The sequence below is a fragment of the Curcuma longa genome, chromosome 1 (genome assembly GCF_044706935.1).
Source record: "Curcuma longa cultivar G26 ecotype Majalengka, Jawa Barat chromosome 1, ITB_CL_G26_1.1, whole genome shotgun sequence".
Lineage (NCBI taxonomy): Eukaryota > Viridiplantae > Streptophyta > Magnoliopsida > Zingiberales > Zingiberaceae > Curcuma > Curcuma longa.
The window spans coordinates 18,537,733-18,561,587 of NC_133861.1; the positions used below are offsets into that span (position 1 = coordinate 18,537,733).

Genomic DNA, 23,855 nt, shown 5'->3' on the forward strand with positions numbered 1-23,855 from the left:
ATATTTTAAAACAGCATGTGATTAGATCAGTTCATCCGCCCTACCAATCTTGCAATGTTTCAATTCCTGCCAAGTTTGAAAGAAACCAAATTAAAGCACGCCAAGAAAATTGTTGGTCATGTATCTTTCCTAATCATTTTCTTCTTCAAGGAAAGAAATCTTGATAAAGAAATGAGAAAAACTGATGATTAATTAATATTTTTATTTTTTAATAACTAAATACTATGATCGTTATGTTTGTTTTTATTATTATTTTTATTGTTCAATTTTGGTTTGCCCTGTTCCATAACAATAAAGACAACTCACATTCCAACTCACCAGAATAATCCTCAATTCTCAAATTAATACCGCCTTTTAATTCCTTCCTGCTCTCCTCCCTGAATTAACACTGAGACAGCTAATGCCAAATCCGTCGTCGTCACTCCAATCGCCAATTCCAATTCCGTTTCCATTTCCATTTCCATGGGCAACTGCGTCTCCTGCTCCTGCACCCTCGCCGCCGGCGCCATCGGCTCCGGCGCGAGCTCCATTCAGATCATCTTTCCCGGCGGCGCCGAAGCCCGCCACATCGACGGGCCGGCCACCGTGGCCGAGATCATGCTCGACGCGCCCGGCCACTTTCTCGTCCGCGCGCGCTCCCTCGGCGTCGGCCGGCGCCTCGTGCCCCTGCCGGCAGATAAGAACCTGGAGGCCGGCGAGGTCTACGTCATGCTCCCCATGCGGAGGGCGAACGCGATCATCACGTCGGCCGACGTGGCAGCGCTGGCGTCGCCGGACGCCGCCGCGCCCGTGCAAGCGGCGCCGCTCGATGCGCCGGAATCGGAGGTGTACGGGATGTGGTCGCGGGGTTTGAGGACGTGCCGATCGAGGAGACCGGCGTTGGATACGATCGACGAGGAGGATAAACCGCAGGAAAAGATTGAAAAACTATACATGTAATTGTGTACATATAAAATTTATTATATATAAAAACAATCTATATAGTACAAGGCTCTGCATTCTCCCTTTATGTGCATATATTCATGGTGCATTTCTACGGACGCTGGATACGCTGGTTCTCTATTCTTCTTTCTCATCATCTTCATCCTTTGAGAAAGAGGATAAAGATGAGAAAGAAGACTACTGTATTGATGCCATTGTGTAAATCTTTGTGAAGATTTGATATTCCCATATTTAAACCTTCTGTACATATGCCAAAAGTTATTAAGCTTTATAGAAATGATATATATGATCTCTGCAATTGAGAACTCAGTTGTTACTGATTTATATTGCAAATACTTAGTTATTACTGATTATATTACAAATACTATGGCATCAAATATAATTCAGTAGCAGTACACTGTAATGAAAAAAGATTCAATTTTATCTGTAGCTATTACCATTGTGTTTATTGACAGTATCGATGATTCTTAACTTCATTTATAATAGTAATTACTTTTAAAATTAAAAAATTGATGATCTTTTTGAATAATCAGAATGATAAGTAAATTCATCATAGTTGTATGAATAACAAATTTATGATAATTAAAAAAATTTGTTCCAAAAGATTGGAATCCATTTATATAATTATTTGTAAATTTTGCTTTAGGTCAAAATACTGATTTTCAATTTATCACTGAAAAAATATTAAAATATTTTTTTAAAATTTTATTTGCGTTTAAATAATTGTGGAAATATTTTAGAAATGGGTTATGTTTTATAATAAATTTAAAATTATAGCGTGCAGTTCGATAATTACCGAATTAGTACGTCCTTTGTTAAAGTCGTTTAAATAGGGTTCCGAGAATAGAATAGTGGGAAGGAAGAACACCGACTTTCCCCTCTGCCTTGGTCCATTCTTTTTGCCCCGAAGAAGTCGCGCCTTCTCATGGCCTTCTCTTACCATCTTCCCCTTCCTCCTCGATCATTTTATCTTCCGAGTTCCCCGGCCGGCGGCCACCACCCTTCTGCTCCTAGAGCCGCCACTCATCTCCCCGTTTCCCATCCTTCAAAGGATTCGCCCCATTCCGAGGAGGCGCAGGACAGGAGGGGTTGGCTGATGTCGCTTCCTCTCAGTCCTTGAAAAGCGGTGCTGCAGCCGGAGCCATGAAGTGCTTTTCGTGCGTCAGCTCGCGTCATCTTCGGGAGGCTCGGGAACGGCCCATCGAGCATCCCTCGTCCGATTCCGAAGGTTTGTCTTCCGGTGGTTGATGCTTGCTTGTGCAGGCACAAGATCGTTTCTTGGTTAGGGTTTCGCGTGACTAAGTTTTCGGTTGTTTGAGCTCAGAATTGGAGGGAGCGGCGGCAATTTCTCCAGATGCGGCGACGAACTCGGCTAAAAGGTTTACCCTCCAGCAGCTCACGGCCGCCACCTGGAACTTCAAGATGGCTAATTTGATAGGAGAAGGGGGTTTCGGAAGCGTATTCAAAGGGACGTTAGAATCTGGCCAGGCAAGCAATGAAGCTTCCATTTTCTCTCCTTTTTATTTGAAAAGCTCAGATTTTGTAATGGCATTGATCTAGCTTTCGAAATTTGAATAATAGGTTGTTGCAATTAAGCAGCTCAACAAGGATGGGACGCAGGGTAGCCATGAGTTCCTCGTGGAGTGCTTGATGTTGACGATGCTGCACCATCCCAATCTCGTCAGCTTGATTGGGTACTGCGCAGAAGGAGATGAGAAGCTATTGGTTTACGAGTACATGCCACAGGGGAGCTTGGAACAACACTTATTCGGTACGCTTCCTCTCTCTGTGCTTCTGCCGTTGAATCATTAATTCTCGACGGATGTTTTGCTATTGTATGACCATCGGATGGATCGGCATGCAATCCCTTTACCGTCGTTTTGTGAAGGAATGCCTGTTTCTTTGCACATAAAAACTATTTACGCAAAGAGTTCCTTCTCACAATCCAACCATCTTAAATTTTATGTCAACAATTTCAACTATGTTGAAGATAATGGCTTTTCTAAGACAACTATCTGTATGTGCCTCATTGGCTATTTTGAGCTATCAGAAAGTTGCAAGCAATTTCTATGAACTCAACCGGTTCTTGCTTATCTATGAAACTGATGCGAGTTTCGGCACAGACTTCTTTGCCTTTGCTATGTTGAAAGATCAAATCATAATACAAAGTAATCATCTGCATAAACAAGACACTGATATGGATTGTTTAAAATCATACTGTTGCTGCCTCATGAACTTTCTTTTCCCCTTTCAGATTTGCCACCTAATAAAGAACCTCTTGGTTGGAATACCAGAGTAAAAATTGCTGTAGGTGCAGCAAAAGGGCTTACATATTTGCACAATGTGGTTAACCCTCCTGTCATTTACCGCGACCTGAAATCAGCAAACATACTTTTGGACAATGAATTCAACCCCAAGCTCTCTGACTTTGGACTAGCAAAACTTGGGCCTGTGGGAGACAATACTCACGTCTCAACAAGGGTCATGGGCACGTTCGGTTATTGCGCACCAGATTATGCGATGAGTGGCAAATTAACAGTTAAGTCTGATGTTTATAGCTTCGGTGTGGTTCTATTGGAGCTGATGACGGGAAGGATGGCTTTTGACTGCACTAAGAGATCAGGGGAACAGAATTTGATTCAATGGGTATGTTTTTTCTTTTACTTCTCTTTTTTCGACAAATTAACTAAATAGTTTCCATATTTTCTTCCTGGAACAAAAGTGATTTCTTACTAGACTATAAATGGTCGAGAAAATTATGTATGATCCTAATGTTATTGGCTATTCATGCTTATCTAATTACATTTCTACCCAATTATTTGAAGAAATTCCTAATCTTTTGTTCCTGCACATCTTTTCCTTAAGATCACCTAGATTTTCATTTAAAACTTAGTTGTATTGTAAGGACTTTTCATATTGTTTTCATCTCGTTATAGTTTGATGTTAGAGACATTGGAAACTTGATAATGAACATATCGTTTGATGCATAATCTCATGTTATTGTGGATTTATGAGTTTATGATGTTTTGCTTTGACAGTCACGCCCTTTCATCAAAGACAAGAGGAAGTTCATCCAATTGGCAGATCCCTTGCTCCACGGGCACTACCCTCTCCGACCCTTCTACCAGCTCGCCGTAATCACTTCCATGTGCCTACACGATCAGCCCCACATTCGACCTTCGATGCAAGAGGTATCAGTCGCCCTTGAACATGTCGCCTCTCAGCCCTATGTTCCCGACATCAACCGAAAATCCAACAATCATAAACTCAAAAGCTGAGAGTAAGCTCTGATGGCAAAAGGTGTGCATAGATTGAGTTTGGGAAGTTTGTTTCATACTGCTAATGCTTGAGCATTCACCAAAACTACCTCCTAAGGTTATGTATTACATCAACACCTTAATTTGTCATTCGAGTTAACTTAATGACTATCAACGTGTCTCATTTTATCTTATAAGCAGTATTTGGCATGAAATATGACCTTGCCAAACCTTGCATTAAATGTTTGTGACATTGGAACTAAGTAACTCACAGTCATCAAGCGAGAAGTTCAACAATCAAATATTGGGCAGTGTTTTAGAAAGCAATTACATGCATATTACCATTGCTATACGATGCAAATGTGTTACTATCTTCTATGTTATCAGATTATTATACCCAAATTAAGTTGAACTTCGAATTGCGGCCATAAACAACCTATATTTTCTTAGCTAAATCAAAAGTTTATGATAAAATGTGGTCCGACAATAGGTTACCATAGATTGCTTTGTCTATTAATCAATTAGACTCCTCATCCATTGTCAAAATGTTCTGTTCGTCACCGAACACCAAACAACACTTCGTTTTTTTACAAGATGGAACTTGCCAATGAATCAAAAGTGTCATTCAGTGAGAAAACTTGTGTAAAACAAGATGAAGCTCTCGAAATTATGCCAGATCTGATAAATACAATCAAAGCCTTCTTCTCAAACAATCTCATTTCCAGTTCGTGTGTAACATGCAACGAGGAATAACAAATTTCCTGATTTCCAAGACAAGAATTTGGAGTCTTCGGATGGATGAAGAAACAGACAGTTGTGGGTAGGATGAGTTATTCAGCGAGAACAGTTATGTATTATGTAGCGAATATCTGAACAGAAAATAGAAAGTAGAAGGAAAGATAGTAAATTTTATGATACGAGATCACTACTAACCTCCGTCCTAGCCCCTAGGAAGCATGGAGTGGAACTCTTGCTGCCGTTCTTGTGACCTGAGCCTGCACCTGGACAGCACGGGCCTTGGCCAAGGTTGCCCTGTGGAAGAACTGCTCCCTGCACAATGTCCTCGCACTTTTCAAATATGTTTCGAAGGCGATTGCCCCCTCCTGCACCGCCTTGTCCAGTGAGTAGATCGTGTCCTCCACCGCCAAGTCCGCGGCCGTGCACTCCAGTATCTGTCTTGATAGAGCATCCGTCGGTTCAAACACATTGTCGACATCCAACGCATCCACTTGTCTTCTGCTGGCCTCGGTCTTCCCCGCCCATCCTTCGAGAACGTCGGTGTTCATTAGCACAAGCTGCAGCTGCTGCTCCAGACCCTCCTTCTCCCCGACCATCTCGCGGATACCGCGCGAGAGTGCTTCCCTTCTGTTCCGTAGCTCCGCCTGGGAGAGAGGAGAGGCTCCATCTCAGATTCCTGGGACTGACGCAGGCTGGCTGCGTCCCTGTGTACATTCTCCATGATCTTAGGGATGGAGTTCCGCCGGAAGACCTCCTTGGGGTCCTCAGTCGGACGCGACGGCATCTGAATCTGCGGCGAGGGAGGGAAGCGATTACCGTAGGGGGAGGACAGAGAGGAGTAGATCCGAGCCGGCGAAGAATTCGATGATGATGATGATAGAGATGCGGAGGGAATAGGATCTTGTGTGGAAGGATGAGGTGGATTCTGAGGGAGGGCGGCGGCGGGGCGTGAGTAGAGAGGAGGATCGAGACCGAAGAGATGTGAGAGGGAGCGAACAAGGTCGACTAGGTTGGAAGACGGGTAGACCCATGCGGCGAGGTACGGAACAGCGGCGGCACGGACGAGACCGGAGGGATCGACAAGGGGGTGTCCGGGCTTGACGAGCATGTCGCGGGTGGGGGTGAGGAAGACGGCTGGGGGACGGCGAGGGTACTGTTCGAGGAGCCAGACGGAGGCGGGGAGGTTGTAGGTGGTGCCGCAGTAGACGATGGGGATGGTGCCCTCGGCCTGGAGGAGGTGGGAAGAACGCCCATCGTCGTGGGTGAAGTTTGCTGCGCGGGGGCGTAGGGAAGCGAAAGCCCCGGTGAGCACCACCAGATGCTGGCGGATCAGCCACTTGGCGTCCTCGGCGTAGGGGAGCGCCGCCGGACCGCGCTGCGATAGGGCGGTGCTGAGGAACTGCTGCACGTACTGAGGGCCGAGTGCCGCCGGGCCACCCATCGGAGAAGGCAAGATCGGATCGCCGATCTCTTTTCTCCTGGTTCTCAGATCAAACGATCAAGTAGATGGAGAAGGAAGGTATTCTATAATTTCCTTAAATTAGAAGTTCTTTTGGGAAAATTTATTTTTGCCCTAAAATGCTCCAAGTTTAACAATTGTGAAAAATACCCAAAGATGTTTTAAAATAACTAAATTCAGCCCCTAGCTGTTAAAATTATTAATGATGTGGTAGTACGGCGCAACTCAACTTCAACAAAAGATGAAATTTGTCATCCAACTATTCTATATCATCTGTGAAGAAATAAATTGAGAAACTACAGTTAATCATGACGAAGGAAGACATTATTTTGACTTCGTCGAAATTCGATTCTTGTCTATTTCAACAACTCTACTCCGTAGTCATCAACTCAACTATATTTCAAAGACAATATAACACAGACTTGCAAAAGAAAAAGACAATACACAACTCAATGGCATTGTTGATGGTACAATTAGTTCAGTGCAATGTAAATGCAAATGAAGGCCCCATGATCATTTGTAAAGAGATAAATCGAGAAACTACAGTTGATCACGACACAGGAAAAATGAAAGCTCGAAGAGTCGAAGAGAGGAGGCGAGAGAAGTAATATGATAGTCTTGTTTTGAGGGTTATATGATATAAAATATGCTTAATTATTTATAAATTTTAAATGGACATAAAACAGGTTTTATAAAATATAAAATATTAGTTATCATTAATCCAATTATTTTAATATACATAATAGGATTAAATTTAGTTATAGAAAATAATAACTTAATATTAATTAAAATATTTGTAATTCTTTAAGCCATATTTATGACCTGACTTATTATTATACTTAATATATTATTAAAATCATAGAAAATAATTTATACACAATGAAAGTTAGGATTACGGTTTGTACCGTCAAATTGAAAAGCCGATAACTTTACGCATTTGATCTCTAGTTCAGGGGATTTATCACTAGTTGGGGATACCAAGGACGAGATGCAGGTTAGGGCTATGTTGGTCTATAAACCATCCTAATTTTTTTTTATTATTGTCATCTATATAAATTTGATTAAATATTATTTTTTAATAAAATAAATAAATAAACGATTGAATCATATAAGTGAATTAAAATACTAAATTAAAATTGAATTGTGATCTGAATAAAATAGATATGAATATAAAGAATATGTTTATTGAAATCGATTTTTGGGATATAGTTAAGTTGATTATGATGAGACAGATTTGTTGAAGTGGATAAGGATCGAATCTCGATGAAATTAAGATAATTTTTCCTTTATCGTTGTCAATTACAACTTTTTGATTTATTTCCTCATAGATATCGTGAGGTCAACCATGTAAGACCGTTAGAATGATAAATTTCACCTTCTACTAAAATGTTTATCAAAATATACATTGATTTTGATTTGATTTAGTTAAATTATACTTAAATCAAATTTAATTAAAATTAATTGATTAATCCATTTAAAATGAGTTTAAATTTTTTTAAAAAAATTATATTCTCTCTTTTTATTTTTTTATAATTATAACTTGAATATTTTTCTATTATCTTTCTCCCCACTACTTCTTTCTTTCTTTTCCAACCCCTTCTTTTCTTCTTTTTATTGTTTTTTAACTAATCAATAACAATCCTAGATCTGAATCCTTCTACCTTTCCAACCAGAAAAATCCTTGTTTTACCTTTTTTTTATATCGAAACTATTAAAACATAAGATAAATTATTCGTTCTCTTTTCCTATCATTCTTATAATTATTTTGTATTTATTTTTTCTTAATTAATTCAAATAAATTAGCAATAATTTTTACTGTATTTTTCATCTTTTTAATTTATTGTATTTCTCATATGCAGCCAAAGATTAAAAACAACAAATCATCATAATAATTTCCTAACCCATAATAAAAAATTCCAACTTTTATTTTATCTAGCCTTCTATCCTTTGCCCTAAGTTCAACAAATAAAAAGTAAGTTCAATTAAGTACCCTCCTACTTTAATTTCTAGGTCCATCCATACCTATCTTCGGTCCATTTGTGTGATAATTTGGACCAATGAAGCAGTCACTGAACATTCAACGTCAGTTCTGTTTAATGGCTACTCCATGCAACTATATATATATATTGATTAATATATAGTGGAAATCATCGATCAATAAACTATTAATGTATATGTTTTTTCGATGTAAATAGTCATATAGAGAGATGAAAAAAATTTGAAATGTACTCAAAAAGATAATTAAAATTACACCAGATGGATTTCGATGAACTACTCCGACGTTTAAGTTTAAGATTTTACATAAGAAAAGAATTTAAAGGCTTAGAGAAATTGAGGTTGATATATATACATACTTGTGTTGATGCCTAGTGTTGATGCGTATGAATAACTTTTTTATAAAATTAATTTTTAAAATATTAATATCCATTTAATAAATATTTTGAGATGCGAAATACTGTTTCGATATATATACTCTAATTATTCATATTTTTAAAAATATTTTTTTATTTTTCAAGATGAAATGATCTTAAAATTTCTTAATTTTATCGGAATCGACTTTAAAATTTTATCTTGACACGTGACAAATTTATATATATATATATAACTTATATATATATATATATATATATAACTTCAGTAAAAAAAATTCGTCATCCCAACGATCTCATATGATCGATCCTACGATCATCTGTGAAAAATTAAATCGATAAGTTGTAATTGATCACAACTCTACTCGGATGAGCCACATGCAAATAAATCATATCGATGCCAAGTAGTACGAAATGTGTTAATTAAGGACGAGAGATTGCTGTTCCTTCAAACAAAAGTTTTGCCATCTTGTTCCTGATTGAGTGATCTTGAAGCAGCTGGGCACTTATACATATATAAGTTGGCTGCATTAAATTTATTCAAAGTCCTTTATTAGTCACATCTACACATATACAATGCTCCAACAACGATCATTAAATTTTCATCATCAGGAAATTGTGAGCAAGTATTTCGCGTTCCTAATTGTATCCTCGGTTGTTAGTGATCATATAGTCCTAGAGATTAAAGAACTTTGTTATGATTCTCGACAGAAATTTTAATTGAAATTAATTTTTAAATATATTAACTTTTGGTAAGTTTTTTTTAATCTATAAATTAAAATCAATTGGAAATGATTAAATTCGATTAAATTTTGATTTTACTGGAACACCAATCTAATGGAAGGTGCCGCTATGCAATAGTAAATATTATTTGAAGAAATAAATTTAATTTGCATATATTTATGAGATTCTCTCAAGTGAAACCTACCTATATTCCTTTTTAAAAATATGAAATTTAATATTTTAATTAACCAAGATGACCTGTCGATTACCATCTTTTGACGTCTTGCCTCCTTCTGAATTTTTTATATTATTTTTTATAGAGAAAAAAAACAGGGTGTCCCTTCGTTCAACCCCACGATTAAATCAATGGATCAATATCAAATTAAATTATTGTTTTATTAAATTATAATTTTGGAAACAAATTTTGTACTGTAAATATAAAATATCAAATTAAAATTTTTTATTGTAAATTCCATCAATATCAAATTATTCAATGAATCTTGATAATAAATATATTATTATAATCTATAATTTATCATTAAATACCTTCTTTTTTTTCTTATTTTCAATTCATACCAAATTAGAATCGCGAATAAAAAATTGAATTCAATTTCATATTTCCATATGAATATCTTTCACCTTACTAATCTAATTATAGGTTTTTAACTTTTTATAGTCTTTCAAGGAGACACGGCATCCCTTAAACTGAGTGATTCACCGCGAACGCGACTCTTCGATTTCGATCGCCAACCCAAGCGCCTGGTCGCACAAAGTATCCCTCAGTCGTTTCCGTACCCGAATTATCATTTGACCAAACGCGGGCCACGTCGTATTTCAGTTTGCGGACCCCACTCATTTTTTCCCGTAAAGTCCTACAATTAGAAGGCGGCTCGTCATGTGTAGGAGGGCATATTGGACATTTAACAAACAACATCAGTTATCTATACCCTTGTTATCGCAACGCATTAATCTCCGGCTCATGTTTACCTCGCCCCGAAACGTTCTCTGCTTTTCTCTCTGGACTCCTGCAATTCCATGGTGGAAGAGGACGCGATATGAACGCCATGAAGAACGGCGCCGGCGACGCACACCTCAGCCCTCAACCCGCGGTTGCTGCCGCCGCCGCCTCCTTCAAATGGTTGGATCGGCGACCGGTCCAGACCTTCATCGTCGCCGCTCTCCTCCTCCTAGTGGTCCTCGTCGCCTACACCGGAAGCCCCCCGGCGTTCTCCCTCGTGTTGCCTAATCCTATCGGTTACCTAGGCGGAGTCGGATCCGGTGGTGGCAACCGATCAGGTAAGGCGCCGCCAGCGATCGTGGGGAGTCGGATTGCGATCTGCCTCGTGGGCGGCGCCCGGCGGTTCGAGATCACGGGCCCCTCGGTCTTGAGGCACGTGCTCGAGGAGTTCCCCGACGCGGAGCTATTCCTCCACAGCCCGCTCGACGGGAACGCGCACAAACTGTCGCTGCTCAAGGCCGCGCCCAGGATCGCCGCTGTCCGCATTTTCCGGCCGCAGAATGTTCCGGCGACTGAGGAGCAAGAGAGGGTTCTCACCGCCGGCGGTTCGCCCAACGGCATTCAGGTAATTCATTCCCCCGTTAACTCTGTTAAGAAGTCTTTTTTGATTGAGTTCTCGACCTAATAAAGTTAATGAAAATTAATAATAATTAAAATCAAATAATTTGATTCGGGATCCGGGTTGTTGATTTAGTTAATCATAAATTTAAAAATAATTTAGCAGAATCTATTGATCAAGTAGGGAATGAGCCAAGATTAATTATGTTTTAATTATTCCAGTTCTCATTAATTTATTTTCGGATTATTGTGGCAGGGATTGTTGCAGTACTTTAATCTGGTGGAAGGCTGCCTGAGGATGATCAAGCTGCGTGAAACGCAAGGCAATTTCACCTACGATTGGATCGTGCGCACCCGCGTCGACGGTTACTGGTCCGCCGCACTCGACGCCGCCACCGCCTTCAAGCGCGGGACTTACGTGGTTCCGACTGGCTCCCGGTACGGCGGCCTCAACGACCGCCTCGGCGTCGGCGACCGCGCCGCCTCCGAGGTCGCTCTCTCCCGCCTCTCCCTCATCCCACGCCTCTACGCCGCCGGCTACCGGCGGCTCAACTCGGAGTCGGCGTTCCAGGCGCAGCTGGCGGTTGAGAACGTGACGTGGGAGGAGGTACGCATGCCGTTCTGCGTGGTGACCGAGCGGCAGTACGAGTACCCGCCGCGGCAGTACGGCGTGCTAGTGGCGTCGATGGGCAGCGCGGGACCGCTGAGCGGGGCGAAGTGCAGGCCGTGCGAGGCAACGTGCGTCGGTCAGTGCGCAGAGGAGGTGGTGGCGGGGCTCGATCAGGGGTGGAGCTGGACGGAGTGGCGCAACGGCAGCCTGGAGGTATGCGACGGCAGCGGCGGGTGGGCAGACGGATGGGAGAGAATCTACGACAGGGTTGCCGGGCCGGAGATGGCGGCGGAGAGGAGGAGGGTCGCAGACATGGACGTGGGCGCGTGCGTAGTGAACTTAGAGACTATGAGAAAGAGGACGGCGAGGTGGGAGGCGCCACCGGCGATTGAGGTGTGCAAATTGGGCCTATTAGGCAAGACGAACTCCACGTTATAGAAGACCTTTTTTGAAGAAGAATTCAAACAAAAGATTGGGGAAAGACGTATTCAGATATACTTTGTATTCTTTTTCGATCTTATTGCATTTAGGATGGATTTTGTACATATGCTAAGTTTTTATTGTTTAAAAAAAAATAAAAAGAATATGTGTTGATGCAATGATAGAGGAGGAGCTTTGATCTTTTTAGATAGGTAGGGCTTGTTTGGTGGCCAGTTTCTTAAAGTGAAAGGAAATCAATTGCCTGATTACCTGACTGCGTTCGAATTATGGAAAAGTTGGCAGAAGGGCAGACAGGGGCGTTGCCGTGTCGGGATTTCAATATGAATCCCTTCTCTCTCTCTCTCTGAAATAATTGATTAACACCGAATTTGAATTTAGGAATGAAAACTAAAATAAATGATAAAAATAAATCTGAAATAATTTTATAATAAATTAACACTGAATTTGAATTTAGGGTATAATAATAGAATGAAAACTAAATTATAATGCCAATGAAATTTTAATAGTTTGAGTGATCGAATTCAGAACTACATGAAAAGTTCTTGAAAAATTATCAAACAAAATATTATTTCCCTCTCTCTCCTCAATTTGTAAAGATAAAATTTAGTAATTGTTGTTGTTGTGAATATTATGTTTGTTTCAAGATTGCAATCCCCAACTCGTTAATTTTTAGAAAGCGTAGCTTTGCCAAACTTTATTAATCTTTATTAGAAAGCGTAGCTTTGCCAAGCTTTTTTTCTGCAGAAGAAAAGAAAAAGAAGCAGCCGATTTATTCATTATAATATATCACCATTTCTTATTAACCTAAGCGTTAAACGGTCTTTGGTTGTAGCAGTCCAAATTATCGCCGTAGCTCAACCCCAGCAAGTCACAGTATCTCTTATAGAATCCAATCCGGTCTGCGACCTGATCGTTCGAACCTTTTCCGCACTCGATCCCTCCATTGATGATGTTGGTGATGACGCCGTACCCTGGAAGTCTTCCAGCCGCTCGATCGGCAGCGGAGGGTGTCCATCGTCCGGTTATCACGTCATGGGACGAGGGCTTGTTTCCCTGCGGGGTCATCCAGAACCAAATGGCCGTTTTGAAGGAGATGACTCGGTCCGTAGCGACCAAGTCCGGGTTACTCAGGAGGTTCGAACCGATGGCTCTCCCAGCTGGGCCGTAATTGTAATTGCTGCACGAATGAGAAATTAATTAGCTTTATCCGTTTATATTAGAAATGCTTTTAAAATTATTTTAAAAATAGAGACGGAATAATTACTGGGAGAGTTGGATCGGGCCGCGGCCGTAGTAACTCTGTCCGGCGACGCACGGCCATTGCGCGTTTGTGGAGCAGTAATCGGAAGGAGGGTTTTGTTCTCTGACGAAGCAGTAGCCCCATGCATATGGGCCGTCCGGTGCGGTGGGCCAGCCACCTAGAAATTAAGAATTAATTATATATATATATTTACTTATTTAAAGAAATAATAATGAGATGTGTTTGGAATTGTACTACGAACCAGTCGTCTCGTGAGAAGTCTGAGCCAGGAAGGCAGCGACCTCCCGCTTCTGGGTGTTTGCGTCGCCGGTCGTTCCGAATCCGGGGAAGGAGTTGGCGGCGGTCATGAAGGCGTCGTAGGTGTAGAACCCTCTGCCTGGGCAGGCGGCGTCGTTGCGATGATTCAGCATCTGCTCGAACAGGGAGGAGCTGATGATGGCCGCCATGCCGCTGGAGGCGCCGAGCAGCAGTGCGGCGAGGCCGAAGACGATCGCTAAGAACCTGGTCGCCATGGGGTTAATTGGATTATGAAACGAGGAGGGATGGAGGTGGTGCTTAAATAGAGCCAAGGAGGAACACTCATGCTCAGTACTCGCTTTGAACCTTCTTCTGAGTTCACATCAACTAACTTGTGTTTTACGATCTAAATTGGACTGGTAGATTTTGTTCAATCGAAACAAAACGGCGAAACTGTGGAAGAAACAGACAATCTACTACTTCTAGTGGAAGAAAAACCAACAGTCCACGGATTTCGTGTGGTGGCTCTTCGCCACTGATCATGTGGGCTGCTCCAGGAATGACGAGAAAACAAACAGATTAGGAGCATGTCCTGGTCAATTGACTGACAGATAGACGAGATACATACGAAGACTTTGATGGCGATTACGTCAACGGAAGAAGAACTTGTTGGAAATTAATTTATTAATAACCAATTAATTAAATAGTGAATTGATTAGAGGATAACATGAATTGGTACATAAGTCAAATTTATGGATACGAATAGATAAATGCTAGTTCGAGAATAATTCTCACTGTGAATAAATTTGAAGAATTTTTGTAATTCAAATTGCCTGAAAAGATTGGACTCATCATTTCTCAATTTGAGTCTAGGTTACGTTAAAAGGAAATCACGGGCCAGATTTTAATTGAGATTTAATTAGAGCCCAATTTCTAATTCAAATTCTGCTAGGGGCCAAAGCAGAATTTACAATGGCCTCGACCACTGTTTTAGTTCTCATTGGACCCTTAAATTGAAGAGCTTAATAATAAATTTAAAGACGAACAAGTTAATTAGTTAGTTGCGTAATTTGGAACATAAAAGAACTTTAAGCTTTTTAATATTGATTACATCTATCGACATGTTAAGAAATTTTATCATTTTGATTTCGATGCACAAAATTTGTGCCACTTGAGAATGTAATTAGATAAGTTTGATATTGCTTATCATGAAAATTTTCAAATTTATCAAACTATTTTTGAATTACATTGAAAATTAGTTAAAATAAATAGATCAATGATTTATAATTTGATAATTTTATATTTATTATAGTCTATATATTATAACTATATCATTTCTATAATAATAATAGAATGAGAAATTTTTTGTAACAGATTCACAATTAAATTGGAATTGATTAAAAAAATAAATAATATATAAAAATTAATGAGTTATTCCAAAATGAATCGATGATTAAACTTAAATAATATTTTATTTATTGAGTATTAAATATTTTTATTTTTAAAAAAATTAATATATATATATATATATAGTTATATTTTTAAATTAATTAATTTATTATATTGACGCCTAGAACAATTTAAGGGCCAACAAATGCATAAAAATAATTCAATATAATATGAATTTATGTCAACGTCAAAGGAGTAAAAGTACAATACTTTTTTTTTAAAAAAAAAGTGAAATTCAATATTTTAATTAACCAAGGTGACCTGTGTGTGTCGATTACCATCTTTTGACGTCTTGCTTCCTTCTGAATTTTTTAAAGATAAAAAAACAAGGTGTCCCTTCATTCAAACAACATGGATTAAGTCAATGGATCGATATCAAATTAATTTATAGTTTTATTAAATTATAATTTTGGGAACAAATTTTGTACTGGAAATATAAAATATAAAATTAAAAATTTAAATTGTATTTTTTTTTTAAAAATCGATCAATATCAAATTATGTTCAATGAATCTTGATAATAAATATATAAATTATAATCTATAATTTATCATTAAATACCTTCTTTTTGTTTCTTATTTTCAATTGCAACCAAATTAAGCAGCGAATTAAAAATTGAATTCAATCTCATATTTCCATTAAATGTTTTCAATTCAAACCATCAAAATTGATCCCTAGCTTGGTTGAAAAAAAAGATTAGGATTGCATGTTAGATTACCAATTAACTTAAACTTTCAAATAATATTCCAATTAAGAATAAATTCATTAAATTATTATATTAATGCTATGACGTTCCTTGTTAGAAACATATTAAAGAGTTCAACCGTAATATCCTGATAAAGATCACTACATCTCTATGAGAACTCAAATGTAATGTTAAAGTGAAAATTCATTAGATCGTTTAAACTAATTAAAGATATGTATGAGGATGTGATGATAAAAGTGAAAATTTTAGACGGATTAATCGAATCATTTTCTATAAAGATAAAGTTAATTACATTAAGGATCAACGTTAAGTGCCTATCTTTTTTTACTTTAATAATGAACGAACTCACTAGACACATTCAAGATATGTTAATTACTGTAGTGTATATTATTTACAGATGATATTATTTTGGTAGATGAAATATGTGGAGTAGATGATAAACTCAAATTTTGATGAAAAATATCAAAAGTGAAAGATTTTTAGCTTAGTAGAATAAAAATAAAATATATAAAATTTTTAGTAATATTAGACATAATAAGATAATTGTCGAAATAAGAAATGATAAATTGTCAAAGTTTGCATACTGAAGATTATTTTTGTAAAGAGATAAAAGAATTGAGAGAAATGTCTTACATAGAATACAAGTGAGATGATTGAAATGGAGAAGAATATCAAATATTTTATATGATCGTAGAGTACTTCTAAAACTTAAAAGAAAATTTTATAAAATGATGGTTCGACTCATTATGTTATATGGAAATAATTGGTGGCTATAACTCGAGCATATGAATATGAACAGAAAATGAGAATTGAAGAGATGAAAATATTAAATTAAGGTTGCACTTAGAGAAAATTTTGAGAGATACGTTTAAGATGGTATAAATATGTACTTAGGCGATTAATAAATGTTCAAATTAAATAATATAAAATTATGATAAATGTGTACATCAAACGAGAAAAAAAATAAAAAAAACTCAATTAACAATAATAAATAAAATAAATATATTTAAATATAAATGATGATATAATAAGAGATAAAATTTAATGACATAAAAAGGATTCATATAGTTGATTGATAAAATTGAGTTATTATTATATTATTATTAGTAACTTAATTATTATTTTTTTAATGTCTTTCAAGAACACACGACATTCTTTAAACTAGAGGTGAATTAACATTTGATTAAAATCGAATTTAAAAATTCAGTTTGATTTATTTTAGAATTTATTTTTTTTCTAAAAAATCTAATTATATCAGTTAATTCGGTTAGATTTAAAATTCTTTATTAAATCGAATAAATTTAATAAATTAAATTAAAAAAATCAATAAATTTGTAAATAAGTGAACATATAAATTCCTAATTACTAATAAGTAAATATTATATAATATTTAAAATTTTTAATTATTTTGATTAATTCAATTGAATTAATTAATATTTTATTGATTTAATTTATTTGATTTTTTTAAAAATTAAATTTATTTGATTAATTAAAAAAATTAATTTATTCAATTTCGTTTGATTTTACTCAATCAGATTCGTAACGGACGTGACTATTCGTAACCGAAAAATCATTTGACCAAACGTGGGCCACGTCGTATTTCAGTGGCCCACTCATCTTTTTAATGAAGTCCTCCAATTAGAAGGCGGCTCCGGCTCATCAGGTGTAGGAGGGCAAATTGGACATTTAACAAACAACTCAGTGATCTATACCCTTGTTAATTATCGCAAGTTCGCAACGCATGAATCACCTAATCACCGGCTCATTGTTACCTCGCCCCGAAACATTCTGTGCTTTTCTCTCTAAACTCCTGCAAGTCATGGTGTAAGACGACGCCGGCGCCGGCGACGCACACTTCCGCCCTCAACCAGTGGTTGCCGCCGCCGCCTCCACCAAGTGGTTGGATCGACGACCGGTCCAGGCCTTCATCGTCCCCGCTCTTCTCCACTAGTCGCCAGCATGCTGCCTTAATTTTTCTCTTTTCAACATTATTTTTATTTCAAAATTGTAATCTCCAACTCGTTAATTTTAAAAACGTAGCTTTGCCAAACTTCTCCGCTGACTTTATTAATCTTTATTATAACACTAGATAGTGTCATTACAACCTATCGAAGCAACCGATTTATTCATTATAATATATCATCACTTCGTATTAAACTAAGCGTTAAACGGCCTTTGGTTGTAGCAGTCCAAATTATCGCCATAGCTCACCCCCAGCAAGTCACAGTATCTCTTATAGAATCCAATCCGGTTTGCGACCTGATCGTTTGAACCTTTTCCGCACTCGATCCCTCCATTGATGATGTTAGTGATGACGCCGTACCCTGGAAGTCTTCCAGCCGCTCGATCGGCATCGGAGGGTGTCCATCGTCCGGTTATCACGTCATGGGACGAGGGTTTGTTCCCCTGCGCGGTCATCCAGAACCAAATGGCCGTTTTGAAGGAGATAACTCGGTCCGTAGCGACCAAGTCCGGGTTACTCAGGAGGTTCGAACCGATGGCTCTCCCAGCTGGGCCGTAATTATAATTGCTGCACGAATAATAAATTAATTAGCTTTATTCGTTTATGTTAGAAATATTTTTTAAATTATTTTTAAAATAGAGATGGAATAATTACTGGGAGAGTTGGATCGGGCCGCGGCCGTAGTAACTCTGTCCGGCGGCGCACGGCCATTGCGCGCTGGCGGAGCAGTAATCGGAAGGAGGGTTTCGTTCTCTGACGAAGCAGTAGCCCCATGCATATGGGCCGTCCGGTGCGCTGGGCCAGCCACCTAGAAATTAAGAATTAATTATATATTTATTTACTTATTTAAAGAAATAATAATGAGATGTGTTTGGAATTGTACTACGAACCAGTCGTCTCGTGAGAAGTCTGAGCCAGGAAGGCAGCGACCTCCCGATTCCGGGTTGCGGCGTCGCCGGTCGTTCCGAATCCGGGGAAGGAGTTGGCGGCGGTGACGAAGGCGTCGTAGGTGTAGAACCCGTTGCCTGGGCAGGTGGCGTCGTTGCGATGCTTCAGCATCTGGTCGAACAGGGAGGCGCTGATGATACCGCCGCTAGGGGTGGGCGTGGATCCGCACTGGCTCTGGCAGTTGCCGGAGCCGCAGTAATCCTGCGTGGTGCCGCACCAGCCGAATTGGCTGCAGCAGAGCCCGCTGGGGCACGCAGCTCCGCCGGCCTGCCGCCCGCATTGCTCGCCTGAGGCGCCGAGGAGCAGCGCGGACAGGCCGAAGACGATCGCGAAGAACCTGGTCGTCATGAGTTTGGATTATGAAAGGAGGATGGATGGAGGTGGTGCTTAAATAGAGCGCAACGTGTTAGGCTGTTAGCCTCGTGTCAGTTGCCACGTCTAACATGATAAAATCAAGCTCTTAAAGTCAACGAGGAGCTAAGGAGGAACACGCATGCTCAGAAGTGGTTGCTTTGAACCTTCTTCTGAGTTCACATGAACTAACTTCTGTTTTAAGGGAAACCTGTGGAAGAAACACAGTCTATTACTTACAGTGGAAGAAAAACCAACAGTTTGCGGTTTTCGTGTGGAATCAGCTATATAGTATGGTGGCTCTTCGACCTTGATCATGGGCTGCTCCAGGAATGACGAGAAAACAGAGACAAAATAGGAGAACAGACAGACCGAGAAAACGAAGACTTTTGTGGCGCTAACGTCGACGGAGGAACTTGTTGGAAATTTGTTAACCAATTAATTAAATAGTGAATTGATTGGACGATGACGTGAATTCGTACATAAGTTTAACTTATGGATACGAATATATAAATGCTAATTCGAGAATAAATTCTCACTGTGAGTATATTTGAAGAGTTTTTGTAATTCAAATTGCTCGTAATCACTGGCAACAAGGCAATTTTGTGACGCAAACTTGGAGCTAGAAAACGAAGTTCTTGCCAAAATGTCAAACCGCAAATTCTCACAATAAATAAAAATCCCCAAAAATATTAAAACCATTGGGTTCCTATCCTCCACGTGGCCCCTTGTCGCCCCACAAGCCCTCGAGCTTCCTTCCGCTTCTTAATCTTTCGATTTTCCCAAATCAATCGTCTTCTTCGCCAGGATCTTCCATGGCCTCCACGACCCACCCTCTCCTCTCTTCCTCCCTCGTTGGCTCCAGACTCCGCCCCAAGATAACTCCGAACCCTTCCCTCCTGGCCCGGTCCACCCCCGTTCGATCCATCTCAAACCGCGACCACCGTCCCCTCCTCCTCCCTCCCCTCACCGCCACCGCCGCCGCCGCCTTCCTCCTCTCCTCCCTCCCGCCCGCCGCCTTTGCCGACGATGCCTCCCCTCTCCCCGCCCCCACCAACTCGCCCCCTGCCCAGCTCGAGGCCGCCTCGAAGCCTAACTCCTCCTCCAACCCTTTCTCCCAGTCCCTCCTCACTGCTCCTAGCCCCCAGTCCTCTCCTGACCTCCCAGATGGCACCCAGTGGCGCTACAGCGAGTTCCTCAACGCCGTCAAGAAGGGCAAGGTCGAGCGCGTCCGCTTCAGCAAGGACGGCGGCCTGCTCCAGCTTACCGCAGTCGATGGACGCCGCGCGGCCGTGGTTGTCCCCAACGATCCGGACCTCATCGACATCCTCGCGATGAACGGGGTCGACATATCCGTGTCGGAGGGCGACGGCGGCAATGGGTTGTTTAATTTCGTAGGCAACCTCCTCTTCCCCTTCCTCGCCTTTGCTGGCCTCTTCTTCCTCTTCCGCCGTGCCCAGGGTGGTCCTGGGGGAGGGCCGGGTGGGCTCGGCGGGCCTATGGACTTTGGCCGGTCGAAGTCCAAGTTCCAAGAGGTCCCGGAGACTGGCGTTACCTTCGCCGATGTCGCTGGAGCTGACCAGGCAAAGCTAGAACTGCAGGAAGTGGTAGATTTTTTGAAGAATCCAGACAAGTACACTGCTCTGGGAGCAAAAATTCCCAAAGGTTGCCTCTTGGTCGGTCCACCTGGTACTGGCAAAACGCTGATCGCCCGTGCTGTGGCTGGTGAGGCCGGAGTGCCGTTCTTCTCCTGTGCTGCATCCGAGTTCGTGGAGCTATTTGTCGGAGTGGGAGCATCTAGGGTCCGAGATCTGTTCGAGAAGGCAAAGGCGAAGGCACCATGCATTGTATTCATTGATGAAATTGATGCCGTCGGAAGACAGAGAGGGGCTGGACTTGGTGGCGGTAATGATGAGAGGGAGCAGACTATCAACCAACTCTTGACAGAGATGGATGGATTCTCAGGGAATAGTGGAGTGATAGTCTTAGCAGCGACTAACAGACCAGATGTTCTTGATGCGGCCCTGCTTCGACCCGGAAGGTTTGATCGACAGGTCACGGTCGATAGGCCTGATGTAGCTGGAAGAGTGAGGATACTACAGGTCAGTTAGTAGAAATGCATGTCTAAGTTTATGTGATTATTCTTTTGATGTTTGAGATTTTATTTCTTGGTTGTTAATATTGATTATCTAATAGACTACACATCTTGATATTCTTTAGACATTATCAAGCTTCAAGAATACCATGAAAATAGAGGCTGAAGTTATGTAATGTTTTGTTAGATACATATAATGGAAGGTGATGCTTTGTCCAACTGTATAGTTGTGACATCTAATTCATCCTTCATCCTAATTGGTGCGTAGATAGTCTTATAGATGGGAATGTTGCAGTAAGGAAATGGAATAAACATAACGTTGAATCATGCCACATCACTTGTATTATTTTATAGGATCTCGATAGGATCTTATAGAGCCTATTTGTGCATAACATCATTCAGGTGTGATCATGGAGAAGACTCTCCTCATGTGAACCAACACATCCTCCCCTACATGGGGGCTTACATGGTAGTTAGAAGAGGCTATGCAGTTGGATGTGAATTCTAATTTTTGTTACACTAACACAGACAACTAAGTGTTGGGTCATGGGCTTTGTTCAATTGACATGCTGTTTTATTGCCTCATGAACTAAGTAAGTATCGATCAGCTACTGAACCTCAACTTCAAAATCCTTTATGGCCTCAGTTATTTGATTTCATTTAATTCGTTACCACATCTTCTGATGTAGCCATGTTTAAAATGGTTACCTAGTTTGATGAAGATGTACTTCATTGTTAATTATCATTGTTCATTGGCAAATACTAAGATAGATGCATTGACCTAAAGTATTGCGTGATTTGGAAAGGAATGAAACTTTTTTTTTTCAAATATAATTTATGTTATATCATAAGTTAATGAAGTGAGGGCTAATGCAAATGACCTATTTACAGGTTCATTCAAGAGGGAAAGCACTTGCTAAAGATGTAGATTTTGAGAAAATTGCTAGGAGGACCCCGGGATTCACTGGTGCTGACTTGCAGAATTTAATGAATGAAGCAGCCATTCTTGCAGCTAGGCGTGACCTCAAGGAGATAAGCAAGGACGAGATTTCAGATGCTCTAGAGAGAATAATAGCTGGGCCTGAAAAGAAAAATGCAGTTGTATCAGATGAGAAGAAGAAGCTGGTAGCTTATCACGGTAAAGAGTTGCTTCTGAACTAAGCTTCAACTTTGCTGTGTCACTTAAATTTTCAAACTTAATAATAAAGATTATGTTCCTTTGCAGAGGCTGGACATGCTCTTGTGGGTGCACTCATGCCTGAGTATGATCCAGTTGCAAAAATCTCGATTATTCCTCGAGGTCAAGCTGGTGGTCTTACTTTCTTTGCCCCAAGTGAGGAGAGGCTTGAGTCAGGACTTTATAGCAGAAGCTACCTTGAGAACCAAATGGCCGTTGCCCTTGGTGGAAGGTTCAAACTATGAGCATTGATCTTCCTGTCATTGTTTAATCTTATCCTTGCAAGAGTTCATGTTGTTTAACAAATATCCCTTTCTACATTTCAGGGTGGCAGAAGAGGTGATTTTTGGACAAGAGAACGTGACTACCGGGGCTTCAAATGACTTCATGCAGGTTTCACGAGTGGCAAGGCAAATGGTTGAGAGATTTGGCTTCAGCAAGAAGATTGGTCAGGTCGCCATTGGTGGTCCTGGCGGTAATCCATTCTTAGGACAACAGGTATTTATTTGAATGTTAAACCATTTCCATTTCAACTCTTGTTTCTTGACCTTCCTATGTAGAGTTGTATCAATGATAATGATATGCACGGTTGTTATCTTCATCAGATGTCGTCTCAAAAGGACTACTCTATGGCGACCGCTGATGTGGTGGATGCCGAGGTTAGGGCTCTTGTCGAGACAGCTTATTCCAGAGCCAAACAAATCATAACGACTCATATAGATATCCTTCACAAATTAGCACAGCTTCTCATCGAGAAGGAAACTGTTGATGGAGAGGAGTTCATGAGCCTGTTTATTGATGGCAAGGCAGAATTATTTGTTGCGTGATCATCAAATATCCTCTTGTATTTTATGCGACGTAGTCTTATGTTTATAATACATTGGTGCAAAGGCTACTAAATGAGCAAGGAGGAGAAGAGTTCCTTTGACATAACACAACCATTATAGAACAATTTTAGGTATGGAGCAATTAGGTATGGATCATGGTGGTATAGAACAATTTATTCCGACTGTTTTTAGTTGCTCGATTGATATTCAGCATAAATATTAAATCGATTTCATGGTTATTAGTTGGTTTTTTTTTTATTTCAGTAGTCCACCAAATCTATATTAACTTATAGTACATAGATTTAATTTGTTATTTCAGCGGTTCTACACTATCGGTTTCACGATCATTTATAAGGAGGAGGTACATCTGTATAACTGTTGAGGAGAGGAATTTTTGAATGATTTTTTTCTTTAAGAATTTCTTTGATCAGTCCCACGACTATTTATGAAGAGGAGGTAAATCGAAAAGTTACAGTTGATCAGACGGTAGAAGAGATATTATATTTGAATTCTTATTTTTTTTATAATTTTATTTATCATAAACATCTCAATTATGTGTAAGATTTTTTCCCCAACTTTGTAGCTTTGTAAACAAATTTGAAGAATCGACCTAATTTTAGTCGTAATAGATTCCATCAAAGTGACCGTTGCAAGCTCATCCCAGCCCACGAAGAAAAGGGGCTACCTTTCTCTCTCATCGCACTCTCGCACACTGCTCACTCGCCGCT

General features: G+C 39.9%; 7 protein-coding genes across 7 annotated transcripts; 4 read left to right on the top strand and 3 right to left on the bottom strand.

Moving 5' to 3' along the window:
* The first annotated feature begins 462 nt into the window (after positions 1–462).
* Positions 463–939, top strand: LOC141825349 (uncharacterized). Its single transcript, XM_074712736.1, has one exon. The coding sequence runs from the start codon at positions 463–465 to the stop codon at positions 937–939; it is 477 nt and encodes a 158-aa protein (XP_074568837.1).
* Positions 940–2,573: 1,634 nt separating this feature from the next.
* Positions 2,574–4,457, top strand: LOC141834042 (putative serine/threonine-protein kinase PBL21). The gene is made up of 3 exons (XM_074721502.1): positions 2,574–2,713; positions 3,197–3,588; positions 3,981–4,457. Exons 1-3 carry the CDS (start codon positions 2,593–2,595, stop codon positions 4,218–4,220), a joined length of 753 nt encoding a protein of 250 aa, XP_074577603.1. The 5' UTR covers positions 2,574–2,592; the 3' UTR covers positions 4,221–4,457.
* A 409-nt stretch (positions 4,458–4,866) lies between these two features.
* On the bottom strand, positions 4,867–6,418 carry LOC141834017 (protein ELC-like). Its single transcript, XM_074721482.1, is given in 2 exon segments — positions 4,867–5,586; positions 5,589–6,418. Coding segments are annotated over 2 exon segments (1,230 nt in total). The 5' UTR covers positions 6,379–6,418; the 3' UTR covers positions 4,867–5,146.
* Positions 6,419–10,475: 4,057 nt separating this feature from the next.
* Positions 10,476–12,278, top strand: LOC141834006 (uncharacterized). Its single transcript, XM_074721475.1, has 2 exons — positions 10,476–11,071; positions 11,321–12,278. Exons 1-2 carry the CDS (start codon positions 10,544–10,546, stop codon positions 12,110–12,112), a joined length of 1,320 nt encoding a protein of 439 aa, XP_074577576.1. The 5' UTR covers positions 10,476–10,543; the 3' UTR covers positions 12,113–12,278.
* Positions 12,279–12,862: 584 nt separating this feature from the next.
* Positions 12,863–13,888, bottom strand: LOC141834034 (endochitinase-like). The gene is made up of 3 exons (XM_074721495.1): positions 13,618–13,888; positions 13,380–13,533; positions 12,863–13,292 (listed from the first exon to the last, which is right to left on the bottom strand). The coding sequence occupies exons 1-3, from the start codon at positions 13,886–13,888 to the stop codon at positions 12,920–12,922; spliced, it is 798 nt and encodes a 265-aa protein (XP_074577596.1). The 3' UTR covers positions 12,863–12,919.
* Positions 13,889–17,813: 3,925 nt separating this feature from the next.
* Positions 17,814–19,025, bottom strand: LOC141834026 (endochitinase-like). The gene is made up of 3 exons (XM_074721489.1): positions 18,620–19,025; positions 18,384–18,537; positions 17,814–18,296 (listed from the first exon to the last, which is right to left on the bottom strand). The coding sequence occupies exons 1-3, from the start codon at positions 19,023–19,025 to the stop codon at positions 17,924–17,926; spliced, it is 933 nt and encodes a 310-aa protein (XP_074577590.1). The 3' UTR covers positions 17,814–17,923.
* Positions 19,026–19,814: 789 nt separating this feature from the next.
* LOC141831006 (ATP-dependent zinc metalloprotease FTSH 1, chloroplastic-like) lies at positions 19,815–23,318 on the top strand. Its single transcript, XM_074718458.1, has 5 exons — positions 19,815–21,130; positions 22,015–22,261; positions 22,349–22,532; positions 22,627–22,798; positions 22,906–23,318. The coding sequence occupies exons 1-5, from the start codon at positions 19,844–19,846 to the stop codon at positions 23,125–23,127; spliced, it is 2,112 nt and encodes a 703-aa protein (XP_074574559.1). The 5' UTR covers positions 19,815–19,843; the 3' UTR covers positions 23,128–23,318.
* Positions 23,319–23,855: the final 537 nt, after the last annotated feature.

Excerpts from the sequence above, each read along its gene's own strand:
- LOC141825349 (XM_074712736.1), top strand. The coding sequence starts at position 463 with ATGGGCAACTGCGTCTCCTGCTCCTGCACCCTCGCCGCCGGCGCCATC.
- LOC141831006 (XM_074718458.1), top strand. The coding sequence starts at position 19,844 with ATGGCCTCCACGACCCACCCTCTCCTCTCTTCCTCCCTCGTTGGCTCC. Across the intron at positions 22,262-22,348 it reads GAAGCTGGTAGCTTATCACG|AGGCTGGACATGCTCTTGTG; the intron begins GTAAAGAGTTGC and ends GTTCCTTTGCAG. Across the intron at positions 22,799-22,905 it reads ATCCATTCTTAGGACAACAG|ATGTCGTCTCAAAAGGACTA; the intron begins GTATTTATTTGA and ends TATCTTCATCAG.
- LOC141834034 (XM_074721495.1), bottom strand. The coding sequence starts at position 13,888 with ATGGCGACCAGGTTCTTAGCGATCGTCTTCGGCCTCGCCGCACTGCTG. Across the intron at positions 13,534-13,617 it reads GACTTCTCACGAGACGACTG|GTGGCTGGCCCACCGCACCG; the intron begins GTTCGTAGTACA and ends CTTAATTTCTAG. Across the intron at positions 13,293-13,379 it reads GGCCCGATCCAACTCTCCCA|CAATTACAATTACGGCCCAG; the intron begins GTAATTATTCCG and ends TCATTCGTGCAG.
- LOC141834026 (XM_074721489.1), bottom strand. The coding sequence starts at position 19,025 with ATGACGACCAGGTTCTTCGCGATCGTCTTCGGCCTGTCCGCGCTGCTC. Across the intron at positions 18,538-18,619 it reads GACTTCTCACGAGACGACTG|GTGGCTGGCCCAGCGCACCG; the intron begins GTTCGTAGTACA and ends CTTAATTTCTAG. Across the intron at positions 18,297-18,383 it reads GGCCCGATCCAACTCTCCCA|CAATTATAATTACGGCCCAG; the intron begins GTAATTATTCCA and ends TTATTCGTGCAG.
- LOC141834006 (XM_074721475.1), top strand. The coding sequence starts at position 10,544 with ATGAACGCCATGAAGAACGGCGCCGGCGACGCACACCTCAGCCCTCAA. Across the intron at positions 11,072-11,320 it reads GTTCGCCCAACGGCATTCAG|GGATTGTTGCAGTACTTTAA; the intron begins GTAATTCATTCC and ends TTATTGTGGCAG.
- LOC141834042 (XM_074721502.1), top strand. The coding sequence starts at position 2,593 with ATGTTGACGATGCTGCACCATCCCAATCTCGTCAGCTTGATTGGGTAC. Across the intron at positions 2,714-3,196 it reads CTTGGAACAACACTTATTCG|ATTTGCCACCTAATAAAGAA; the intron begins GTACGCTTCCTC and ends TTCCCCTTTCAG. Across the intron at positions 3,589-3,980 it reads AACAGAATTTGATTCAATGG|TCACGCCCTTTCATCAAAGA; the intron begins GTATGTTTTTTC and ends TTGCTTTGACAG.